General features: G+C 48.1%; 1 protein-coding gene across 1 annotated transcript in view; it reads left to right on the top strand.

Annotated features, from left to right (window-relative positions):
• The first annotated feature begins 331 nt into the window (after positions 1 to 331).
• tnrc6c1 (trinucleotide repeat containing adaptor 6C1) overlaps positions 332 to 20,867 on the top strand; it is a 39,744-nt gene continuing 19,208 nt past the window's right edge. Inside the window, 4 exon segments of the mRNA XM_062451800.1 lie at positions 332 to 455; positions 8,652 to 8,751; positions 9,394 to 9,415; positions 16,591 to 16,914. Coding sequence (XP_062307784.1) covers positions 8,692 to 8,751; positions 9,394 to 9,415; positions 16,591 to 16,914 — 406 coding nt within the window. The 5' untranslated portion in view covers positions 332 to 455; positions 8,652 to 8,691.

The raw sequence follows: 20,867 nt of genomic DNA, 5'->3' as shown, positions 1-20,867 counted from the left end.
ACAGACAGTCGGGAGTGTATTGGCGTTATTCACGATTCAGGGTCTCTTTTTTTTCGTGCCCTCTGCTGGTAAAATATGTTGAGAATCAATTTTCTTCGACAAGGTTGTCCAAATTGTCTATGAGAAACCAGCGAGCTTTACGAAACAAAATGTCAAAGCTCTGCATTTTGATAAGCGCTCCTGCGTTTGTACAAATATGAGGGGAACCCGCACAGTGTTGGAAGGAGGGATTAGGTGGAGGGACTCTTGTTGTCATGGAAACGGGTAGGAGGAGCATGGGTGCCTGTAGTGGGACCAGTTTGTTTGTTATTGAAGGTCACGTGGCTGGGGACTGAACAGAGGTACTTCCCCTCACCGCCGAAAGAAGCGTCGCGAGCCGCTCTCACCAGTTTCAACAAAATGGCTGCAAAGGCACCATCGCCTTCGAAAATCCACTGACTGTTCAACAGTTCATGGTAGGACTTCTTTTTTTAATCTTCAGCGGTTATTTATTTTATTTTAACATATTTTCATATGTTGGACGTTGCACGAATTAATGACCGGGATTGCTTTATTACCAAGTCGCGCGCTTTAAAACGTTTTTCTTGCACTTTGCGTTTGTCTCGACGACAACTCGTCAAAAGAATAAGGATTTCTTGACGTTTGTAGCTGATTACTTAGTTGTATTGATGGTTGTTGTTATCGCATTCGCATATCTAACGAATGCATACTATATAGCTGACGTTGGCTAAGCAAGCTAAATCTGCTGAATTATAGTTGCTAGCTTCGTAGCAAGCTTTGTATCTCGGGACGAATACTAGTGCATCGCCTTGCAGATAGCTTGCACAGACCTTGCTACGATCATCAGGATCAAACAGGAGCCCTTATGCTCAAGCGAGTTGAATTGTTATGAATTTGCAAGTTCAACTAGCTACAATAAGCATTGTATCTTATTGCTGTCTAGATAGCTAGGTTAGCTGCCTAATAATAACATTGGAGGAGGGGCAGTGATTCGGAGGCAGCTTAGCAACGCATTTAGTTCTCCCCGCTTCTGCACAGACATTGGTACAGTGCTAAACTCCTAGTTGGGATGCACACTCAAAATTGATTTGTTTAAAATAGCTACTTGACCGAGGAATTATTGTTATATTTTGTGTCCATTTTGCATGCACGATAAAGGCAATACAAGTGGTTTTTGTATGCATAACATAACTGACAGATGCATGTTACCTTATTTAAATAGTTATCTTAGATGTACGTGCCCGTGACTTATTTTGAATGTTAAGAAATGTAATTGAAATGAAATGTGACATGCTGTGGCTACTAGATTCTGACCTTTTGGTTTTGGTAGTCTTCCAGAGTTGTGAATCTATTCAAATGACTGTGTTGTGGACGTAGGCTATGTGGCGTAAAACTCTGGTTCAAAACAAAAAAAGGACAGTTAAAACATGAGCTATTACGTAGTTCCTATCAAGCACAGTGACTGCACATCACAGTAAGCCACATATACAGTGAAGCCTTCCTGAGCAAAAGAAGCTTCCATTGGTGGGGGGGTTGAGTGGGATGCTATGTTCACTTATTTTTTGCTGAAGACAGACAGACCCTGCACTGCTGCCCTGGCAAAATGCCCCCCTCATTCAATTGAAGTGTATTTCCTCTGCCAGTGTCGCCCCACTAAACAATGACGCTCCTGTCATAACTCTCCGGCCTCACTGCCACTTATCCACCGGCAGCCAGCCTGAAGGGTTCGCTGAGCACACTCCGATATCCCTGAGCGGGTTTAACACACCTAACACAGAGTGGGGGCCAGCTGCTTTGAGCCTGGCTGGGGACCTCTGGTTAGCTAATTCGTTGCAGTCCCTGCTCTGTGGCCCTGGTGGAGGAAAATGGTGTGTGTGGAAGGCTTTTCTACCCTTTTCAGGGTCAGGGCCCCCTGTCAACACCCAGGCCTGTGAATGAGCCTGTGTATTCACGGGGAGGCGCCAAAGGGGGGGGCACGATAACAAAAAGAGGCCACTTAATGCTGTGATTACTGTCGAGCTTAGGTCATATCCCAGATCTCAGTCCTCCTTCTGCAGCCTGTTGCACCATAGCTGAAGGGCTAAGTGAATATATTTCTAAGGTACAGTTTAACTCCGGGGTCCCCAAACTACGGCCCGCGGGTCGAATATGGCCCGCCCACACATTTGTCCCCACCCTCAGAACAATGCCAGAGATCAGTTCACACTGATTAATATGCATAAGTAAGTAAATGTTTTGATTTCAATAGCAATGAATATGACAAAAAGTCATTACGATAGTAATAATGCTCTTTTAATAGGCTATATATCCCTTATGTACGGAGCATAATAAACTAATCTAGCATAATAAATACATTTAAAATCATAATAAAATCTCCACAATAATACTCGTAGTCACTCCGGCCCATGTAATTTTCTGTTACAGACCGAGCCGGCCCCACATTAAAGAAAGGAAAGATTATCTGGCCCTCGCAGAAAAAAGTTTGGGGACACCTGGTTTAACTCTAAGTCCTAATGATGATATTCATGCCTTTAATACAAACAGTATTTGTACATGCTTTTATTGGCCTCTCTCCTCTGTGCTGTGGATCATTCATTGCGGGAAAATACTTTGCATCTTGTCCGTGCAAGTGTGGTCATTTGACATCACCGCTAGTGACATTCACAGGTCTCGACTGAAAAAGTACAGAACTGGACTGAAAACATAGTTGACTTCATTTCTGTCTATGAACCTCAGCCTCTCCAGATTCCTATCAATAGGATCCAGTCCACTCATGTCATGGACTGCTGCTTCGTTTGAGACAGCACTCAATGGAGTCCCTGTTGGTAAATGCTTGGAAAGGTTTAACGAGCCATGAACCAGGGCTTTCTCTGTGCTAGTGGCCCATGCCCCTCAGGACTCCAGCTCTGTCAACCTCGAGATGGCTATTTAATCAAAGCTATTTAACGCTATTGAATGGTATTTTGAACAACTTTTTCGGTGGCCGAAATAGGGCTGTAGTCAACCAAAGAAATGCTTAGGCGACCAAAGTCTTGTCCTGCCCAACGATCAGTCGACTAAAAAAAGAAAAGAAAAAAAAAAAAGACGCGATGTTTTGCATTTTGATTGACCATTTATTAAACAATTGTCATAGAGCTTTTATAAAACAACGAAAAAACAGCAATAATACATAAAACTATAATAATAATAAAAAAAATTGAAAATTAAGTGATTTTTTTAACTGCAAAGTGAGGATCTCTGTCCTAGGTCTATAGTGACCGTCACAATCGCGCACCTGACCACACCACACGCTACAAAAAATATAACTGCTAAAACTGCCAAATAATGAAAAATCCTAACAAAAGCTCTTGTTTATACAGGCTGTATATTCTTCTTTACTTTCAAAGCTATGGGTTAACTTTTGTCCAGCCGATCTAAGCGTTTTAAAACAAACACAAAAAACCCAAATAGCCTAAAAAAACAATCCTAACAATAATAGGCTGTATAGTAGGAAGGCCTATAGGTTTATTTTCGTTTTGTTACATTATTAAGGCTATTTTCAAACATGTCAAGTGTACAAATAAAAACAAAAACATAAGAAAACACAATCTATTGAGTCAGCATAATAAAGCCGTTAAGGCTACTTACAGATCTGCAGGCCTAGTCCACCTTTTTTATGTTGTGGGCCAAAAACACTAACATGTCCACATTCTTGGGTAAAAGACAGCTCCTCGACTTGTTAACAATAAATCCTGCTTTGGAAAATATGCGCTCTGCAGGAGTGGAGGTTGCAGGGATGCAGAGCAGGCGTTTGGCTGCCCGAGCAAGTTGTGGATATCTCTCCTCATTATTTTTCCACCACGCAAGTGGCCCAGCAGTGTCCACTTTACTTCTGTCCTGAAGATAATCTTTCATTTCGTCGCAAGAGGATCCACAGTCTTGTCGTCTTTTTTTGTAAAATGCAGCCAGACAAAAGATTTAGATTTCTTGGACATTTTGTCGACTAAAGACAAAACACGTAGCGTTCTAACTGAATGAATACAGCAAAACTACCCATATTTCTTAGGCTACTGAGCGCGAAGCAGCAGTGCAGCCAGCCACGTGCGGTTCCCGAGTGTTCTACGTGGTGCGCTAAACTGTGGCGCTGTTACGAAATAGCCTAAATTAAAGCATTTAAAGTTGGGGATAAAACATAGGCTAATTATATTTTGAATACAGTAATATATAACTGCTTATAAAGGAATAAATATCAAAGACTAAATTAATGAAAATGTCTTTATTGGTAAAAAAAATGCAACTGGTCGACCAATGAGAATGTCAGTCGACCAAGACGAAATTGACCGATTAGTCGACTAAACGACTAAAGTTGACATCTGAAGTGGCACAATGTTGGGTCGAATGTATCAGGTATCCCAATAAAAGCTTGCCTAGTCATGAAACCACACAATGGAAATCTTGAGTAAGGTGATGTGTTCTTTATTCAGCCCGGTGTTTTGTGGGTATCCCCTGCCTTACAACCTATTACTCCACAGAAGTCCTAGATTGTTTGCTCTTCGTGAAGACAAATGTGAGACAGTGAAAGTGCTACACGATTAGAGGCCAAGTCCTTTGTTGGTGACTTTCTGTGATCTATTGGAGCAATAAATCGTGGGCCGGGCTCATGAAAGACTTCTCATTACTGACAGAGAGGATCATGGGAGTCATTTGGGACTGCCATCAGAGTAAATCCGTAGTTATTTCAGGAGCTTGTCGGAGTGAGCATGAGAGCAGAATATTAAAAATCTCCTTTCCTCTTCATTGTGGATTGGCATTGGCCAAGTAAAGCTATGACATAAGAGAATAACTTTATTTTTGAATGGGAAATCCTCTTTGTTGAGCAATAGAGAGAGCTAGTTAGCCAGTTAATCTGAATTCTATTATAACTTCAATTAAATAGGAATTGGTACCGGGTGACGCGTTATGGCTTAATCCTGAGTTGACTTCGGACTGGGTATGGGGGATGTGTTTTGAGATCCAGCCTGGGTTCTTTATTAGCATCGCTTATCACCACAGTTTGGTGAAGGGTGTCTCACCACTGCTGAGAAGCGGAGTGGCAGATTCTGCCGTTGTGACTGTGGTTGTTGCTGTGGCTGTGGCTGTTGCTGTGGCTGTGGCTGTTGCTAGCGAGTGAACGTGCTCCCTGGGGCTTGCCGTGCTCTTGTTTGTCTTGCAGCACTGGCATTCCTGGCTCTGTGCCCAGTGACTAGTCGTCTAGCTAGCGCATGCACGCGCACATACACACAGACACGCACACACAGTCCGCCTAGTCTCGTCAATCTTTGTGCACTTGTTTCCCCACTCCCTAACATTCTTCCCTCCTTCGTTCCAACATGAGAGCATTCAGACATGCCTCTTCCATGTGCTACACACGCACGCACACACAGACACAGACACACACTGACTGACATAAAAAACCTGTCTCCTGACATTTCCACCCTGCAATTTTACACTTGCTCTTAATAGGCCCTTTCTGGGGTCTCTTTGTTCTCCTTGTTCATCCTCCCCGTCTGCCTGGTTTGAGGGACCTCACCCATGATCCAGGCATGGCTCTCTGGGCCAGCAGGGTTCCACTCCCTGACAGGTGTCTGTCCATTAGCCCCTCCCTGGTCCCTTCTCTGCTGGGCTTCCTGCCGTTGCAGCGTCCACTGCAGCCGCTCATGGAACTCCCATTTGTGCACCACACTGTCTTGAGGTGTTTCAGCTTCACACTTGGTTAATGCTGCTTCTGTGTCCCAACCCTATGCATAAAGACTGTCTGGCGGGCCACATAAATACCTGACAGATGTTGAGGAACAGGAGCCCTTCCCTCCAACCCGCCCAAACTAGATTCCCTGTTGATGGGTGTGTTCTCCTCTCGTCTCAGACGGGGCAGACAGCAGTACAGATTAACTGGAGCATCCATGGGAGTCTGGGATGCTACGTGACACAAGCAGACTGTTGGCTTTGAATAAAGAGATCCTATTTATAGCAAGGCAGCTGAAGCACCAGGACTTCTACTTAGACGCTTGGATCTGAAAAATAAATATTTATGAAGTGAATGGGTGGTAAGGGCAGTGTGTGCGCTGGCCTCTTCCGCGTGCGCATGTACATTTTGAGGCAAATTCCATCCACGTAATTGCAGGCCTCCATTCTAGAGAACAGCCTAGTGATAAACAAGGACAGGACTATAAATAGCCCAACTGTCCTTTCCTGTTTTTCTCTTTGAAACCAAAATGCTTAAAGTGAAGTAAAAGTATGTTCTTTCCTATGGTGGCTTGGCAAAACCCTGTTCTAAACCAGTTCCAAACCCATTGTGAGACAGCAGAATTGTAGGATCCAAAATCTGACGAGCCCTCAGGGTAGGGTGAAGAGAATCACATTGCCGCATAGCTTTGGCTTGATGGCAGACTCCAGAAAATAGTTCTCCTCTCAGCCATGGTCTAAGATGAACTCTCTTCACTCCAGCCCTCACCTGGCTACACACAGGGCCTGGGTGGAGCGTCTTCTGCCATGCAATGGCCCGCTCCACAGGCAGCAAGCTGCTTTGCCAGAGACTTAAAAGCAAACCTTTTTATGTGCAAATTCTCATTAAAGGTTCAAGGAAGCGGATCACAATTTATGTATTTTTCCAGACTCTTTTATTTCTCTCCTCTCAGGCCTTAAAGCAGCTAGCATTTTAAAGCACAGAGAAATGCCAAGACTTATTAAGGCTAAATATACACCCGTCTCCCCTGGAACTGCCTGCGTGGTGAAAGGATATGGAAATGTCAGGTAGCTTTTTAATAGCATTGGTGGTTTTGTGTGTGTGTGTGCGCGTGCCCGTGCACGTGGCGGTGATTCCAACACAGGTCTGTTTAGGTAGAGTCCAAATCATACTGAGGCAGGCAGAAAGCAGTTGCAGTTTTTTGTGTTTATGAAATGGTCCTTGTTGCTTTGATTCGATTTCCTGGGGATGTTGAAGAACGTAGGGTATCGGTTTCAGGATATGGGTGGGTTAGGGTTAGCCTGCCACAGTAAGTGGCAGGGTGGGACTTTGTTTTAGGATAGTTGAGCATGGGCCCCTGTGTGAGGCCTAAAGATCTTGGTACTGGCTGCCTCTGGAGGCTGGAGCACAGGGGGGCCCCAGAGACCCCCCGATGACTGCCTCCGGGCCCCAGAATCACCACCACCAAGCATCACCCTACGGCCTCTTAATAGGTTCCATAACCGAGCCACATACCAAACACCCAGAGCAACCCCACCACACACACGCACTCACACAAACACACACAAAAGGCAAAAACATCTTGTGTTAGAGTGAAGTGCCTCGGATATTTCAATGGAAATTGACCAAATGGACCATTCAGCAGTATTTAACTTCCATTCAGAGTCTATTCAGGAGGCTAGTGTCTGTGGAAGCGGCTAGAGACATAGACCTTGGTGTGAGTGCTAGGGCTGTCACAATAACTACTTTTAAAAAATGTATTGTGATAAACGATATTATTGTAATTTTCAGACAATTTTATGCCAATGATTACATAAGGTCAGGGCTGGGGTATGTATCTGGTCTCTAAACACTTTGACTGCAGAGTCCAGTCAGCAGTTTTGAAGTGTATGGCCATGCTCATATAAGGCGTCATATTTGAGCTTGACCACATATCTGTAGTGGCAGAGTAAAAGGAGATGTCTTTGATCTCCTTCAGAATGTCGTCTTTTACTTTATTGTACAAGGATGGAATGGCAGTTTGGGAGATGTACGTTTTCTTTGGCAATTCGTACCGTTTATAAAAAGTTTGCAGCATATTTGTAACTGCTGGTTTTTCGACCGTGTTTAATGGCTGCATCTCTTTGGCTATATAGCGAGTTACGCTATCCGTGAGTGTGCGCCATTTCGCGCTGTCACGTTTATATTTGCACTTGAAAAGGCATCTGTAACAGATAACAGATAACTGCATGGAAGACCCCTTTCCAGCTCCAGCTGCAGTTGTTGTTCCCAGGTTGAAAAACTGGGTGGGATGGTTGGTTATGTTTTAGGTTAGTTGTGTTGCCTCTTTTCGTTGCCACTGTTTTTAAACAAAGTCGACATACCGGCTCGTTCACGTTAATTGTCTCTCATCTCATTCGGCTTAAAGCCAAAATGTTCCCTCACCGGAGCTGAAGATTGCGGCTTTGAAACCAAATCCATTTGGACTTGTTCTTCCTAACTAGCTGTAGATGTCACAAAACAGAACACTTTATAACACAGTGGGTTCACTCCTTCTCTTCACCTGTCGGTGTCCACTGTGTGTGTGTGTGTGTGTGGAGACGCTAGCCCCGCCTATGCTTTTGACACAGAAAGCAGACAAGCTGACAGAGGCAGCGGGATCGACTAAAAAGTGGGTGACATTCGTTTTTATGTAAAAAATGAATATAATCAATATTTTTTAAATATAAAAATGATCAGTTGCAATATATCGCGGCACCAATATATTTCCATATATTGTGCGATAAGTCAATATATTGACTATCGCGACAGGCCTAGTGAGTGCATCATTTGAGGAATGACCCTGTGGTTTTAACCACTGCTCTGATCGGAGGTGACATGGAAATACAGCTCTCGGGCACAGGTGTGTTCAGCTTTACCTCCCCCCTCTCTCCCCCATGTCTTTAACCCCCCTCTGGTGCTCTCATTTCAGCCACGAGACAAAGCAGAGAGCACAAGCAGAGAACCATTTGATGGAAGAAAAGAAAAAGAAAAAGCAAGAAGAAAAGAAAAAGGACGCCGCTCAGAAAAAGGTGTGTGTGTGTGTGTGAGGCCCTGTCATGTCCCTGCAGCAAGACGGCGATGTGGCCCCTTTCCTCCCTCCCTCCCTCCCTCCGCCTCTCGTCCTCCCCACGTGAGCATGTGTGTGATCTCTTTCTGCTCCATGAGTTAAACAGGCCAACATTCTGATCTCCATATCCTTCGCCCACTCTGTCTGAGGAGTGTGTGTGTGTCTGTGTCTGAGGAGTGCGTGTGTTTCCGTGTGTGTAGATCCTTAAGACATGTTGCGCCTCTTTTTTTTCGCAGACTGACTACATTTCCCATAAGCCCCTTCCCATAGTCCCACTAGCATCAAACATTTAGCATTACAGGAGGCCAACAACAGAAATCCAAGTACATGGTGTTCAATCAGGGAGGCTGGCTCATTTGGGCCTGGGGCTGGCCAGTCCAGCCCACAAGAAGCCTGTTGGCTCATGGAGGAGGGGGACAGTTTGTGTGTGTGTTAGTGTGTGTGTAGTAGCAATAGTAGGGACTATCAATCCCAAGGGTAAATTGTGTGTGTGTGCGCACGTTGATGGTTTGACCCTCTCATCTTTTGTGCAATGTTCTCCTGTTCATGCCAGAGAAGCTCTCTGACTATCAGACTGTAACGTATTCTCCCTCTTTTCTCCCAGGCCACTGAACAGAAAACCAAAGGTGAGTGTGCCGTTCTCACAGTCAGTTCAAGCCCGTTTTCAACTGCGTTCTTACCTCACCCCCACCTCCCCTGGTCCCATGTGTCCGGTGTCTGACCCAGTGCGAGCGCACCATATTTGGTGTGCTATTTGAAGTATGTCAGAGAGAGGTTGTATGTTTCGTCTTGACCCTGATATCATTGAATCGGAAACAGCTCAACACGACACTGTGTCTGTCCCCTCCGAGGAATGGCGCTGCACTTTGAACAATTCCCTCCCGTCTAAAGCATTGCTCTTGAAATGAATGATCGCATGTCTAGTCGGGAAGTGTTTGCCGCGCGCAGGTGGCCCTGGCTTGAGCCAGAGGGGGAGCCAGACTATAATAAGGAGCAGGGAGACTCTTGAGGAGACCCAGACGCTCCTCACCCTCTCCTGGGCTCCATGGCCCAATGAGGAGAGGTGCATTGAGTTCAGGGAAGAGGAGGGTGGAGGTAGGTGCACAAGGCTCAGAGAGGAGGAAGATTTATGGGTTCACAGGGATAGAGGCTGGAAGGAGGAGGGGGGGCAATGAGGTACGGCATTAGAGGAGGGGGGGGGGGCATAGGCAGGAGCAGAGTGCGCAGTAGGTCTCCTAGCTAGCAGACTGAACTCGGCTCTTTTTGTTTGTCAGTCCGCAGTGCCAAAGTTCATGGATGACAGAGAGAGAAAGGTGATCAGTGGTAGATGGTTAGACTCCTAGAATGTCCCCTCCAGTGAAAGAGAAATTGATAAAGAGAGAGAGAGGGCAATTAAGGTGGGGAGACAGTCAGGTGGGGGGGGTAAGGGATAGGCAGGGCCAAATCTCATTAGAGCATCTGTTGAGCCATTAGTGGATGCCCTCGGTTTCAACTGGAGTAATCCGAACTGGTAGTGTAGAACATCATGTGGAGTAAGGTCTTTTAGTCTGTAATTCAACGACGACGACACTGTCGTTTTCACACTGTTAAGGGGAGGCCCACACACAAACGACCATGTCCATTTTGGGGGGAGCTGACATTTAACATTGTGCACGTGTGTTTTATGTGCAGCCTATCTGGAAGTAGATAAGCCTAATTGTGTTGACATAGCCCAAGCTGACTGCCGTGCCAACGATGAGAGGACTGATGAGGACGGCAGGGTGGGAGCGGAGACCCAGATTTACAGCTCGGGGGGGGGCCCCTCCACCAGTGTAACCCTACACCACCCACTGCTGTCTGGGGAAGTGAGGGTTGCCTTGGTTGAGGATGAATTGAATTGAGATGACAGTTGGAGACAACTCCCAAAGGCATCTGTGCTCTTGTGGGGGGGGGGGGGGGTGTTGTTGCCTAGCTAGGAGAGCACCTGAGAGAAGTTTCTTCTCTTTATTTGTCGGTATTTGCTAGAGGGGCTCACATCAGGAAAGAGGTGGAGGAATAGGCAGAACTGAGTGAAAGAGTGAGAACATGCTCCAGTTTCCTGTCTGCTCGGTGACTGGCTTTTGCAGTGGAGGGGTCCTGTAAAGAGATGAGCGCACCGGGTGCGACTGACAAAACACACACACACATGAATACACCTCAGCGAATCCGACACACACCAACCCCCCTGTGTGCCAGATGCTGGCTGCCCCCCCCACACCATCCTTTTAAGGCGGTAATGCAGCTTGTGCACACTGTACATGCATATACATTGCGCAAGCACCCATGCGTGTCAAACAACCTTACTCTGCCAAGTGCCCCATTTGGAGTCTTTGTAGTACACACACACACACACACACAAATGCAGTTAATTTCAATTAATTTTTTATACATGCGTCCAATCATGTGTGCACAGTAAGCACAACCTAGATACACTAGCCATCTCGTTTAGACCCACACACACACGCATAATAATTCTCTCATCCTGGTACATGCACATACCCCTACTCAGCAGCGCAGAGCCCAAATCCCACTCAGTATAATGACCAGGGCTCAGATGGAGGGAGGGATGGACAGGCAGGCTCAGGCACTCCTCTCACAGTAATGCCGCTGCAGTTAATACCCACTATTGTGTCGGAAGTCAGGGGGGTTAATTAGCAACTGTTATGACATACCTGCTGTACTAGAATCTTCTTTCATGTTGTGTATATTTTCCCATCTTCCCCAGCAGAGGCGGAGTGTGTGGGCGGAGGAGCAGCACACACACGTTCACGACGCGCCGAGCCGCACATTTACATAGTGTCATAAAAAGATAACGCTGTTATTCCAAAGCGGCGTGTGCTGTAATTTCATAACAGGTTAATTTGCCGTTTCACGTTGGCTTAATTACACTCGGCGTCTTGTGTTGAGCGCCATAAACTGCAGCGTAATCAGAAGGGGATTTATTTCGATCCGCCCCGCCGCTATGTCACTGCCGCCAAACACGGCAACACGCCGGTAATTGTAATCAAGACTTGCACACACATACAGAAAATGGTTCCGTTAGCTAGCGTCACTGATTTCTTCCAGTCGCCTAATAGCGGCCATCTCTAGATTGGCTCCTCAAGACTCAGTTGTCAGGTGATAAAACTAAAGGGATAGTTCAAGATTTGGAACGCCTTGCCAACTTTTCCAGTCATCCAGATCACCATTGGTCGTTACAGACTGTCTCGGTCGCACTGCGTGGTGTGGTTGACTGAGAGGTGTGGTTGACTGAGAGGTGGGTTAGATGGATAACATGAGTGGGCCCCTGTGAAGCGGAGCTGTTTCCAGGGGACTGCAGTCGGGGTGAGAGCCAGTCGGCATCCCCCCGACTCCACGCTAGACGGATGGAATATCCAATTTCACTTCCTACCTCGCACACACATTGAGGTTGGCCAAAGCCAGCAGCAACCACTTCACACACACCCTACTGGAAGGCATAAACGTCTGCCCACCTGTGGCTTGTGTGTGTGTGTTGGGGTGGAGGTGTGTGTGTGGTGGTGGTGTTGAAGAAGCTGCTGGCTCGGGGCTGGTGTGGTGGTGTGATGTATGAGGTGAACTGGCAGTGGTGAGAGCAGGTAGCAGCTGAGCCAGGCAGTAGAGTCGTCTTAGACCAGGAGTCTGTCGGTGCTAGTAGCAGCTAGTAATGGAGGTGTCAGTCTGTTGGCAGCCAGCCTCAGTCCGCCAGGCAGCCAGTCAGACAGCCAGTCAGACCAGGGGTGGAACCTGGAACCTCCATTGCCCCTCGGCAGAATTGTAGACGCGTTCCCAGCTTTCCACGTCTGTGTGAGAGTCGTCCGTTAGAGTACTGTGTTTATATTGCAGAGTCTGAGAGCAGGTTTGGACCTATAACTAATCCTCGGAAATGACAAGCTATTGATGGATTGTCCTCCAAGCATTTCTTGACAGCACGGCCTTTCTGTTCCTGTGTTCACACTGCCCACACACGCACACCAACACGCACACACCAACACACACTTCAACCTCATACGTCACATCCATTTAAAGAATGGATAAACAGGCAAATGTTGACTGTACACGTTAACCACCGTTTGGTGGGCCTGGTGGGAGAGATGCTCTTCTTAACTACAGTATGTATTTAATCTGTCCTAATTAAGATGTGTAATCTCTACACTCCCTTCAGGGGCCCACTGCTCAGATAGTAGGACCCAGAGTGTGTGTGTGTGAGGGGGGGTAGACAAGCCGAAGAGATCTAGGAGAGACGGCTAACCCTCTTATCCCCCTTTTGGTGGGTAAGTGGTTTGTTCCTCCAGCCTTGACCGCATATCTAATAGGTTCAGATGAGTATCTCCAGCATTTTGTCTTTTTTCTTTTGTGCTTGGATTATTTTGTGGCTGGCGATGTGCAGTCCCAGCCCAGGATTTCTTGGGAGCCCAACCAGTGAGTTGTTCCGCAGAGAGCAAGCCATCTCGATCTGTGCACAGTTGTGCAAAGTGCAGTATTACCACAGGAGAGTAAGCCATCCTGATAAGGCTTTAAGATAAGATAAAAGGAACAAATAAAAATCCTTTCTATGAATTGGTAAGTGTTTATGTGTAAAACGGTGTTGGCAGAACAGCATTAGTGTGTTGGAAGCTGTAAGACGTCCTCCAGAATGGAGCCCTGAAAACGCCCCATTCAGGTGTTCACTGGGCTGATTAAAGGCTCAGCTACGGAAAGCCTATAATCACTGGCTAACTAAACGTGGGTGTGTTTTGAGTACGTGTGTGTGTAGATACTGTCCCATCATTTCATGAATGAGTGCACACTCGGCACTGCATTTTCACTTCAAAGACATTCTCCTGCGAGCCAGGGTAGGACTACCCGTCTCCTCATCCTCCCCACCCACCTCTGTCTCTCATCCCCCTCCAACAGACCCAACTCTCTCACTACCTCTTGTCTTTTCCTCAAGTCGCAAATAGTCTTGTCTCAATGTGCTGGCGTCTCTATTCCGTGACGACACGTGCAGCAGCTTTAAAGGGTAAAAATGGGTCGTCTTCAGCGTGAGGCTCAGAGATCCCGCCACTGTTAGGTTTTGATCTGCATCTTTGATGAAGTAGGAACTCGGCACCACGCTCGTGCAAGCCGGCTCCTCGACACCCGGTGCGCTGGCAACACTGTGTGTGTGTGTGTGTGGGAGCGTGTGCTTGCTGTATGTCATTGTCTTCTCTCCTTTGATCTTTTTCTATTTTTCTTCTCCCCCCCAAAGAGCGTGTCCTCCCCCGTTTGACGCCATGTCTCGCAAGCGCCCAGAGGCATTTTTTTTCCTTCTTCTTCATTTGTTAGTGTGATAAGATACCGGGCCTATAAACGGCTGAATGAACGTCTGGTATTCCTGTACGAACAGCGGTGGAGGCGAGTTGCAGAAGCAGAAGCAGCGCACGCTCCAATCCAGTGATTAACTACAGATTACACTCCCCCTCACCAGATCCAAATTATGCCTCTCGATCACACTTAAGCCCACATTTCATCATCACCCGTCATGTGGACGCTGTTTACGGCATCACAGTGTAAAATAAACCAATTGGAAAGTATGGGGCAATTGTCATTTTTGTTCTCTCGTTATAGGGAAGGAGAGTGTGTGTGCGTGTGTGTGTGCCGTAGGAGAAGGGTGTTCGAATTGTAAGAGGATTAGCAGGAGTTGGATTCAGGCATTGAGACTCTCAGGCTCGCTCGGTGCAAAGCAGAGAGCTCAGACGGTTGGACTATGTGGCACACACACGTACACACACACCATTTTCTGCACCTCTCGACCCCAGCCCCCTCCCTCCTTGTTACCTCAGCCCTCTCCACTGTCTCCCTTTATCTCGCTCTCCCTGAGCTTGTTCTGATTGGTGGGGGGAGAGTGCCGGCAGCTCCCTTCCCCCAGCTTCTAGAAGGTTTTACGTCACAGAGCTCTGAGAGAGCACACTCTGCCTCTGCACTCACATCAACGGCAACAACGTGAAATTCTCTCGTTTTCAAGGTGGAAAATCCCCCTTTTACAGTCCACAAGCCAGAGTTGGCCAGGAATTATGACTTCCATCTGCTGGCTGTAATTTGTCCTTAATGAGTTGGGACAATGAGGTGACCAGGATGGATGAATGAGGAGAAGGAGGGAGGGAGGGGAAAAAAATAACATGTAAAGCGATCAAACGCAAAGCGTGCTCCAGCTCAAGAGCTTTCCTGTGGTTCCTTTGCTGCTGGCATGCAAGTCTTAGCAGGAGCTTGAGCCTGGGGTAGTGACCCAATGTCAAGCTTTGTTTTTAAGGCTAAATACTTCACAAAATATCCCGTCTCTGGAGGGAAAGAGAGGGCGGGAATACCTTGAAGAAGAACTGTGTGTGTTCATGTCTCTGTGACTGCCCCTGTGTTCTAGAATGACACCATCCTGTCCTCTCGCCCTACCATGGGCCTCACCGTTATATAACTGCGTGTGTGTGAGAGAGACTGCGCGCATGTGTGAGATCTGCTCAGCGCTTTGCTGCATATGCACTGAACCACATCCAATGGCGAAGCCCTGTTCTTGTTTTCGTACAGGCTATACAGGCGACTCGTGTTTACCTTGCTTCTCCTCAGCCAACATGTTTTCATTTGTTAAATTATTACACACACACACACACACACACACCCTGTTGTCTAGATCCAACCCTGAATGTTAATCTCATGCTGGTTTGCCTAAGCACAGTCAGCTGATGTTTTGGTTCATGTTCCCAGCTCTTTTCGGTGTAGCTGCCTCTGTTTGTAACGGACAGGCCTGCTTAATCACTTGTACTGCAGTGTCTGAGCACTCCAACATCACCTAAACACGTCTTTAAGCAAACATGGAAATGGCTGTGACAGTACAGTACCATCCTCTCATATTTCATGAAAAATTCATGTGTTATGTAAGCTACTGGATAGATATTATTATCCAGCCTGTCCTCTGTTTCCCATCATGCATCTCACCCGCCCTGGGAAGCTAGCCTCCCCATGGACCTAGCCTTATTTACAATATACAAGTTAATATACCTGTAATACACTTTCTACCAGTGCCAATGCATTAGCATACTCCTTGCACTCAGTGATGCTAGTTAGCTAGCAGGCTAACACAGACCAGGAGGAAGTGAACGAGTAGAGGCTTGTTATTTCAGGACTGTGACCCCTAGACATAATAGCAGCTGGTCAGGAATTATGTGAGAGAGAGAGAGAAAGCGAGAGAGAGAGAGGTCATTGCCAGGTCAACTACTTTTCCAGTCAGCTTTCAGATATCTGGAGAGAGGGAGCGAGCAAGCTTTAAAATCTGTCTCTTTGTACTGCCTGTTGCCAGGGGAAACCCAGGGTCTGAGATGGACCGAGCCACTTAGCCGTAGCATCCTCAGCAGCTAATGGCTAGCTTATGTGGTGGTGATTGTTCAGGGGTAGTGACCTATGCGAGGGAACACTGTGGTGTGGTGATCTTTAACAATGCCCCAGTGATGGGCCTGTTAGGGAATGATGGTGTAGAGGGGTGGTTTTAAGTCCATTATCGCACTCTTGACCCTCCGAATGGTTATAATCTGTGGCGAATTGTCATGGGAACCGTTCATTCCACACCGTCATCAGCCGTGGCAGCCAGAAAAGGAGTTCAAGGGTGGTTGGGTCTTGATTTATGCTTCTCACACAACCCATTACAAAATTGCGGGAGGGCTGTGTGAATGCAGGTGTGTTTGTATTTTGTTTTTTTGGGCCATCCAGGTGCTTTCTAACCCTTTTCCCTTCTCTCTCGCTCACTCTCTTCTCCCTACCTCATCCACTTATCCCACAGTGCCAGACTCTGCCAAGCCCAGCCCCACCCCTCCTCCTCCCCCCGCCAACCCCATTGCAGCCCCGTCCGTGCCCTCCACCAGCAGTGGCAATGGCAAGCGCCCCCCCGGTGGTGCCCAGCCGACACAGCAGCAGACCCCGAGCCAGCCCCCACAGCGCTACCCGGCCAGAGAGGTGCCTCCGCGCTTCCGCCAGCAAGAGCACAAGCAACTGTTGAAGAGGGGCCAGCCCCTGCCCCCCGGCACCCTGCCCCCTGCCCCAGGGCGCCCTGAGGCCACCGCCACCCACTCGCCACCGAACCACTCTGCAGCCAGCCTGCCAACAGGTTAGCGTGCCCTCTATGTATCCTCCCATCTCTGTATCCTCTCTGTCTATCCTCCTCTCTCTCCATCTTTCTGTCTCTTTCTGTATCCTCTTTCTCTATCCTCCTTTCTCTGTGTATCCTTTTCTCACTTTCTATCCATGTATCTGTCTCTCTCCATCTTTCTGTCTCTCTCTCTCTCTCTCTCCATCCTCCTCTCTGTCTTATGTATCCTCCTAATTCCCTCTGTATAACCATGGTTGTAGCCTTTGACACTGGGGGGTTCACATATTGTTTAGCTTGGCATTCCGCTCTAGTCATGGCTATCTGCCTTTTTCCTTGTGTGTGCGTGTGTGGTGTTTCTTTCAATCCTACTTTACCAGGCCCAGCATTATAAATGGAGAGAGCAGGGTAAAGTAGGGGGCCTGACTAGGAGTAAACACAGCTGGTGGGTTATATAGGTGTGTGTATGTGTGAGAGAGGGAGTGTTGGCAGTGTGTGTCTGCCTGTGTGTGTATGAGTTTATAACAAAATGCTATCTTTGCCCAAGCAATGTCACTGCAAAATATGACCCAAATGCTCTTCCCAAGAACAAGCAGACCTCAGATTAGATCATAGTTTAGAAAGATCTTCGTTCATTCCAAGAACTCTCAAACACACACTCTGTTAGACTACCCCCCCCCCCCCCCGCCCCATCCCCACAAGCCAACACCCAGAGTCCCCCAGCTCCAGCCAGGCCTTTGATGTTTCCTGAATATGGGGGCCCGTGTCTGGCTGGTGGATTCCTCCTGGTGGAGTGTGCTGCTTTGCTGGCCAGAGCCGTTTCCTGCTCCCTCGAGGGGGCGGAGTCACAGGGAACTGGCGGTGCCAGAGAGGGACTGGCCTGGTACCAATAGAAAGACAGAGAGGAGGGGGAGAATGGCAGAGGCCCAGCTGTGTGGGCTGAGTGACTCATGGTTTACCGTAAAAGCTCCTGAGTGTCTCCGCCCCTCTGGCAGCCAACTCTTTATTTTTCTTTCTCTCCCTTTCCCTCTGTCGGGAGAGCAGGGTTAGACCTACCTGAGAGACCCTGTAGCCTGGTAAGATGGGTTGGGGTGTCTAGCAAAGAGCTTCTGCATGTCTGGGTTTGTCTCACACCACAGAATTGAAGGATTAGGCACGTGTGTGTGTTTTTCACATGTGTGCATGCAGAAAACTGCAGGGCATGTGTGTGTGTGTGTGGCCTGGGATGACCAAAGGAAGTGGATGCCTGAGATTGAACTCAAAGCCCTGTTTGTATAGCTCTTCATCCTCCCTGCCTGGACTCTCACTATATCCAGTGTGTTGCATATTGAGCCGGTGTCTTCTTGCCTGAAGCCTACCAGATTTCCTCCTCTCCCGAGTCCCCCCTCAAGCACACACACACCCTGCTTGGCACGCTCTACTGCTCTGGAAAGCGGGGGGGGGGGGGGGGGGTTGAAGGCAGTTCCTGTGGCTATAAAAAGCCTGTCACCCACTGTATTGATTTTGACAGTGTCTCTCGCTCTCCCCCTCCCTCCATCCTTTCCACTTCTCGTTCTCACCCCCTCTCACCGTTCCCCTAAACTCCACCTCTCTGCATATCCTCTTCTCTGCTCTCTCCTGCTGTGTCGTGCACCGGCCTTTGGTTGTGTGGGACGCACACTTGACAGGGTGCCACGCGTTCTCTCTCCCTCTCTTTCTCTCTCTGTGTATCCTCCCTCTCTCTTACACTCTGTCTATCTCTATATCTCTCTCTCGTGTAACTCTCTGTCAGTCCTGTAACCAGATCCCTCCATCACCTCTGCGGGGGGCCATTGGAATGCAGTCCAGCGCAGTGCCCGTCCAGAATGGGGGTGGGATATGGGGGGGGGGGGGGGGACGGGACGGCTGCTTCTCGTGGTTGTCCACACTAGACCAGCAGACCCAACAGCGGCAGAGCACACTGTCTGCATTCATTTCCTAGCTCCTTTCCTCCCTCCCCCCCTCCCTCTCCTTCCCATCCCCCCTCCCTCACCCCTCCTTCCCTCTCTCCGTTGCTCACCTTCTCTCCGTCTTTCATTACCCAGTCACATGTTTGCTCTCATGTAAAGCGGGGGCTGCCAGACCGCACAGCACACAACACAGCCCCTCTGTGTGCTGCGGCCAGAGATCTGCTGCTGCTGCTGTGGCTCGGTACACAATGTCCTCCCCCTCGTCTCCTCTCATTCTCTCTCTCCCTCTCCTCCCTCTCTCTCTGTCCCGCTCTCCTTTCCTCCCCCGTTCTCTCGTCCCCCCCTCTATCTCTGCCCCCCCTCTCCTTTGCTCTTCTCTCTCTATTTTTCTCTCTCCCTCTTTCTCTCCCTGTATCTCCCCCCCTCTTTCTCCCCCACCTCCCCCTGTCTGCTTTCCGTTCTGTGTGCCTGCCCTCAGCAACCCTGAGACACTGTGTTCCTTCTGGCTCCCTCTCTGTTTCCCCCCCCCCCTCTCTGTGCTGTGCTCTGTAGACCTGCTTTCTCCCTTTTCCTGCCTGCTCTCTCTGCCTCTCCCAGCCTCAACCCTGCAGCCCCCATCAACCTCTTTCTGTAAAACTAAAGTGGATCTTGTCGACCTCAAACGCGCTGTCCGTCTCCACTAGAACAATGTGACCAACGGTTTAGAAGTATTACACAACCAGCTGGTTGAAGGGAGAGTCTAACAAGCACCTCAAGTTAAAAACGACCAGTTCAGACACACAGCGGTACTGGCAAAGTATCTTTTGAGGCATGAAGATCAGAGGTGTATAGTGAATATCCCAAAACAAAGATACAGACAATAAATGTTCATTATTATAGGCAGGCAGTGACAATCACAATGAAAATACAACATGTGAATGATAGCATAGAATACATGACCAAATTATAGTACAATATCTGATCTACTGATTATGATCAACTGAAGCACATAAGAAATCCCTGATTTCCTCCATAATCTGTTATACATAGCTGCAGATCGCACTATGAATCTAGTTATTGTGTGACGACACAATGATAATAAGTGTGACTCCGGCATGGCTCCAAATCCAATGAAATAAAATCAAACTTTATTGCTAGAACCTATAAAAAAATGACAAGCAATGTTGGGTTCCACTTAGCTTATTATTTATTAGTAGCTCACATGGCACCAACATATGATATGGAAATATACTAGCCTGCTGGGTGGATGCGGCCAGGCTGGGGAAGCAGTGGTCTAGGCCTGTGTGCTACTGAGCAGAGAGCAGATAGGCTGGGCTGATGTGCTCTTTAGCCTGATGCTATTAACGAGGCCAGGGAATCCCCCTCCAATCCTTCCTCCAGGTGCCTATGAGCAACCCAGGACGTTTCTCTCCTCTCACCATTTCTCCCTCTCTCCCTTTCCCTCAGTTTCTCTGGATTAGACTGCGGGTGTTGGGAAGTCAAGGACGGGGGAGTTCTTCCTCTAGGAAAACGTTGTGTTGTGTTTACATTCTAAAATACTGTCCCCCTGGCATGTTGCACTTGAGGGACACTTTGATGAACCCCCTGGCTCCCACAGGCAGCAGCAGGGATGGCTGGAGGCCATGTATAATCGACACTGGCTAACGGCACCCATGCTGTAGCCATGGAGCCAGACATGACATGTTGTGACATGTTCTGACATTTAGTTGTGGCTTCATAAATAAGGGGTCTTTCTAATAGATATCTCAACGCCATGCATAGAATTGTAGATGGAAGGACCCAAACTATAGGTGCCTATTTCAGTGCCCATCTATGTCTTGCCCCCCCCCCCCCCTCCCAGCGAGCCTGAAAACCCTTCCTGACCTCCCTGTGCCTGGTAGGAACTGGTGCTGGCGCCCAGGGCTGTCCCATGAGATTGGCATCACAGTGGGCAGGCCCGATGCATGCAGGGCACGGGCCTAGTTGAAGTTGCATAAGAGCCTCTCTGGCCTCACACACACACACCCTTCCCTTCACCCTGTAATCTCTCCATGAATGCATGATGGA

The sequence above is a fragment of the Osmerus eperlanus genome, chromosome 2, assembly GCF_963692335.1.
Source record: "Osmerus eperlanus chromosome 2, fOsmEpe2.1, whole genome shotgun sequence".
In the NCBI taxonomy this organism is placed as follows: domain Eukaryota; kingdom Metazoa; phylum Chordata; class Actinopteri; order Osmeriformes; family Osmeridae; genus Osmerus; species Osmerus eperlanus.
Note: the sequence above shows the minus strand (reverse complement) of the source record. Positions and strands in the feature narration are given on the sequence as shown.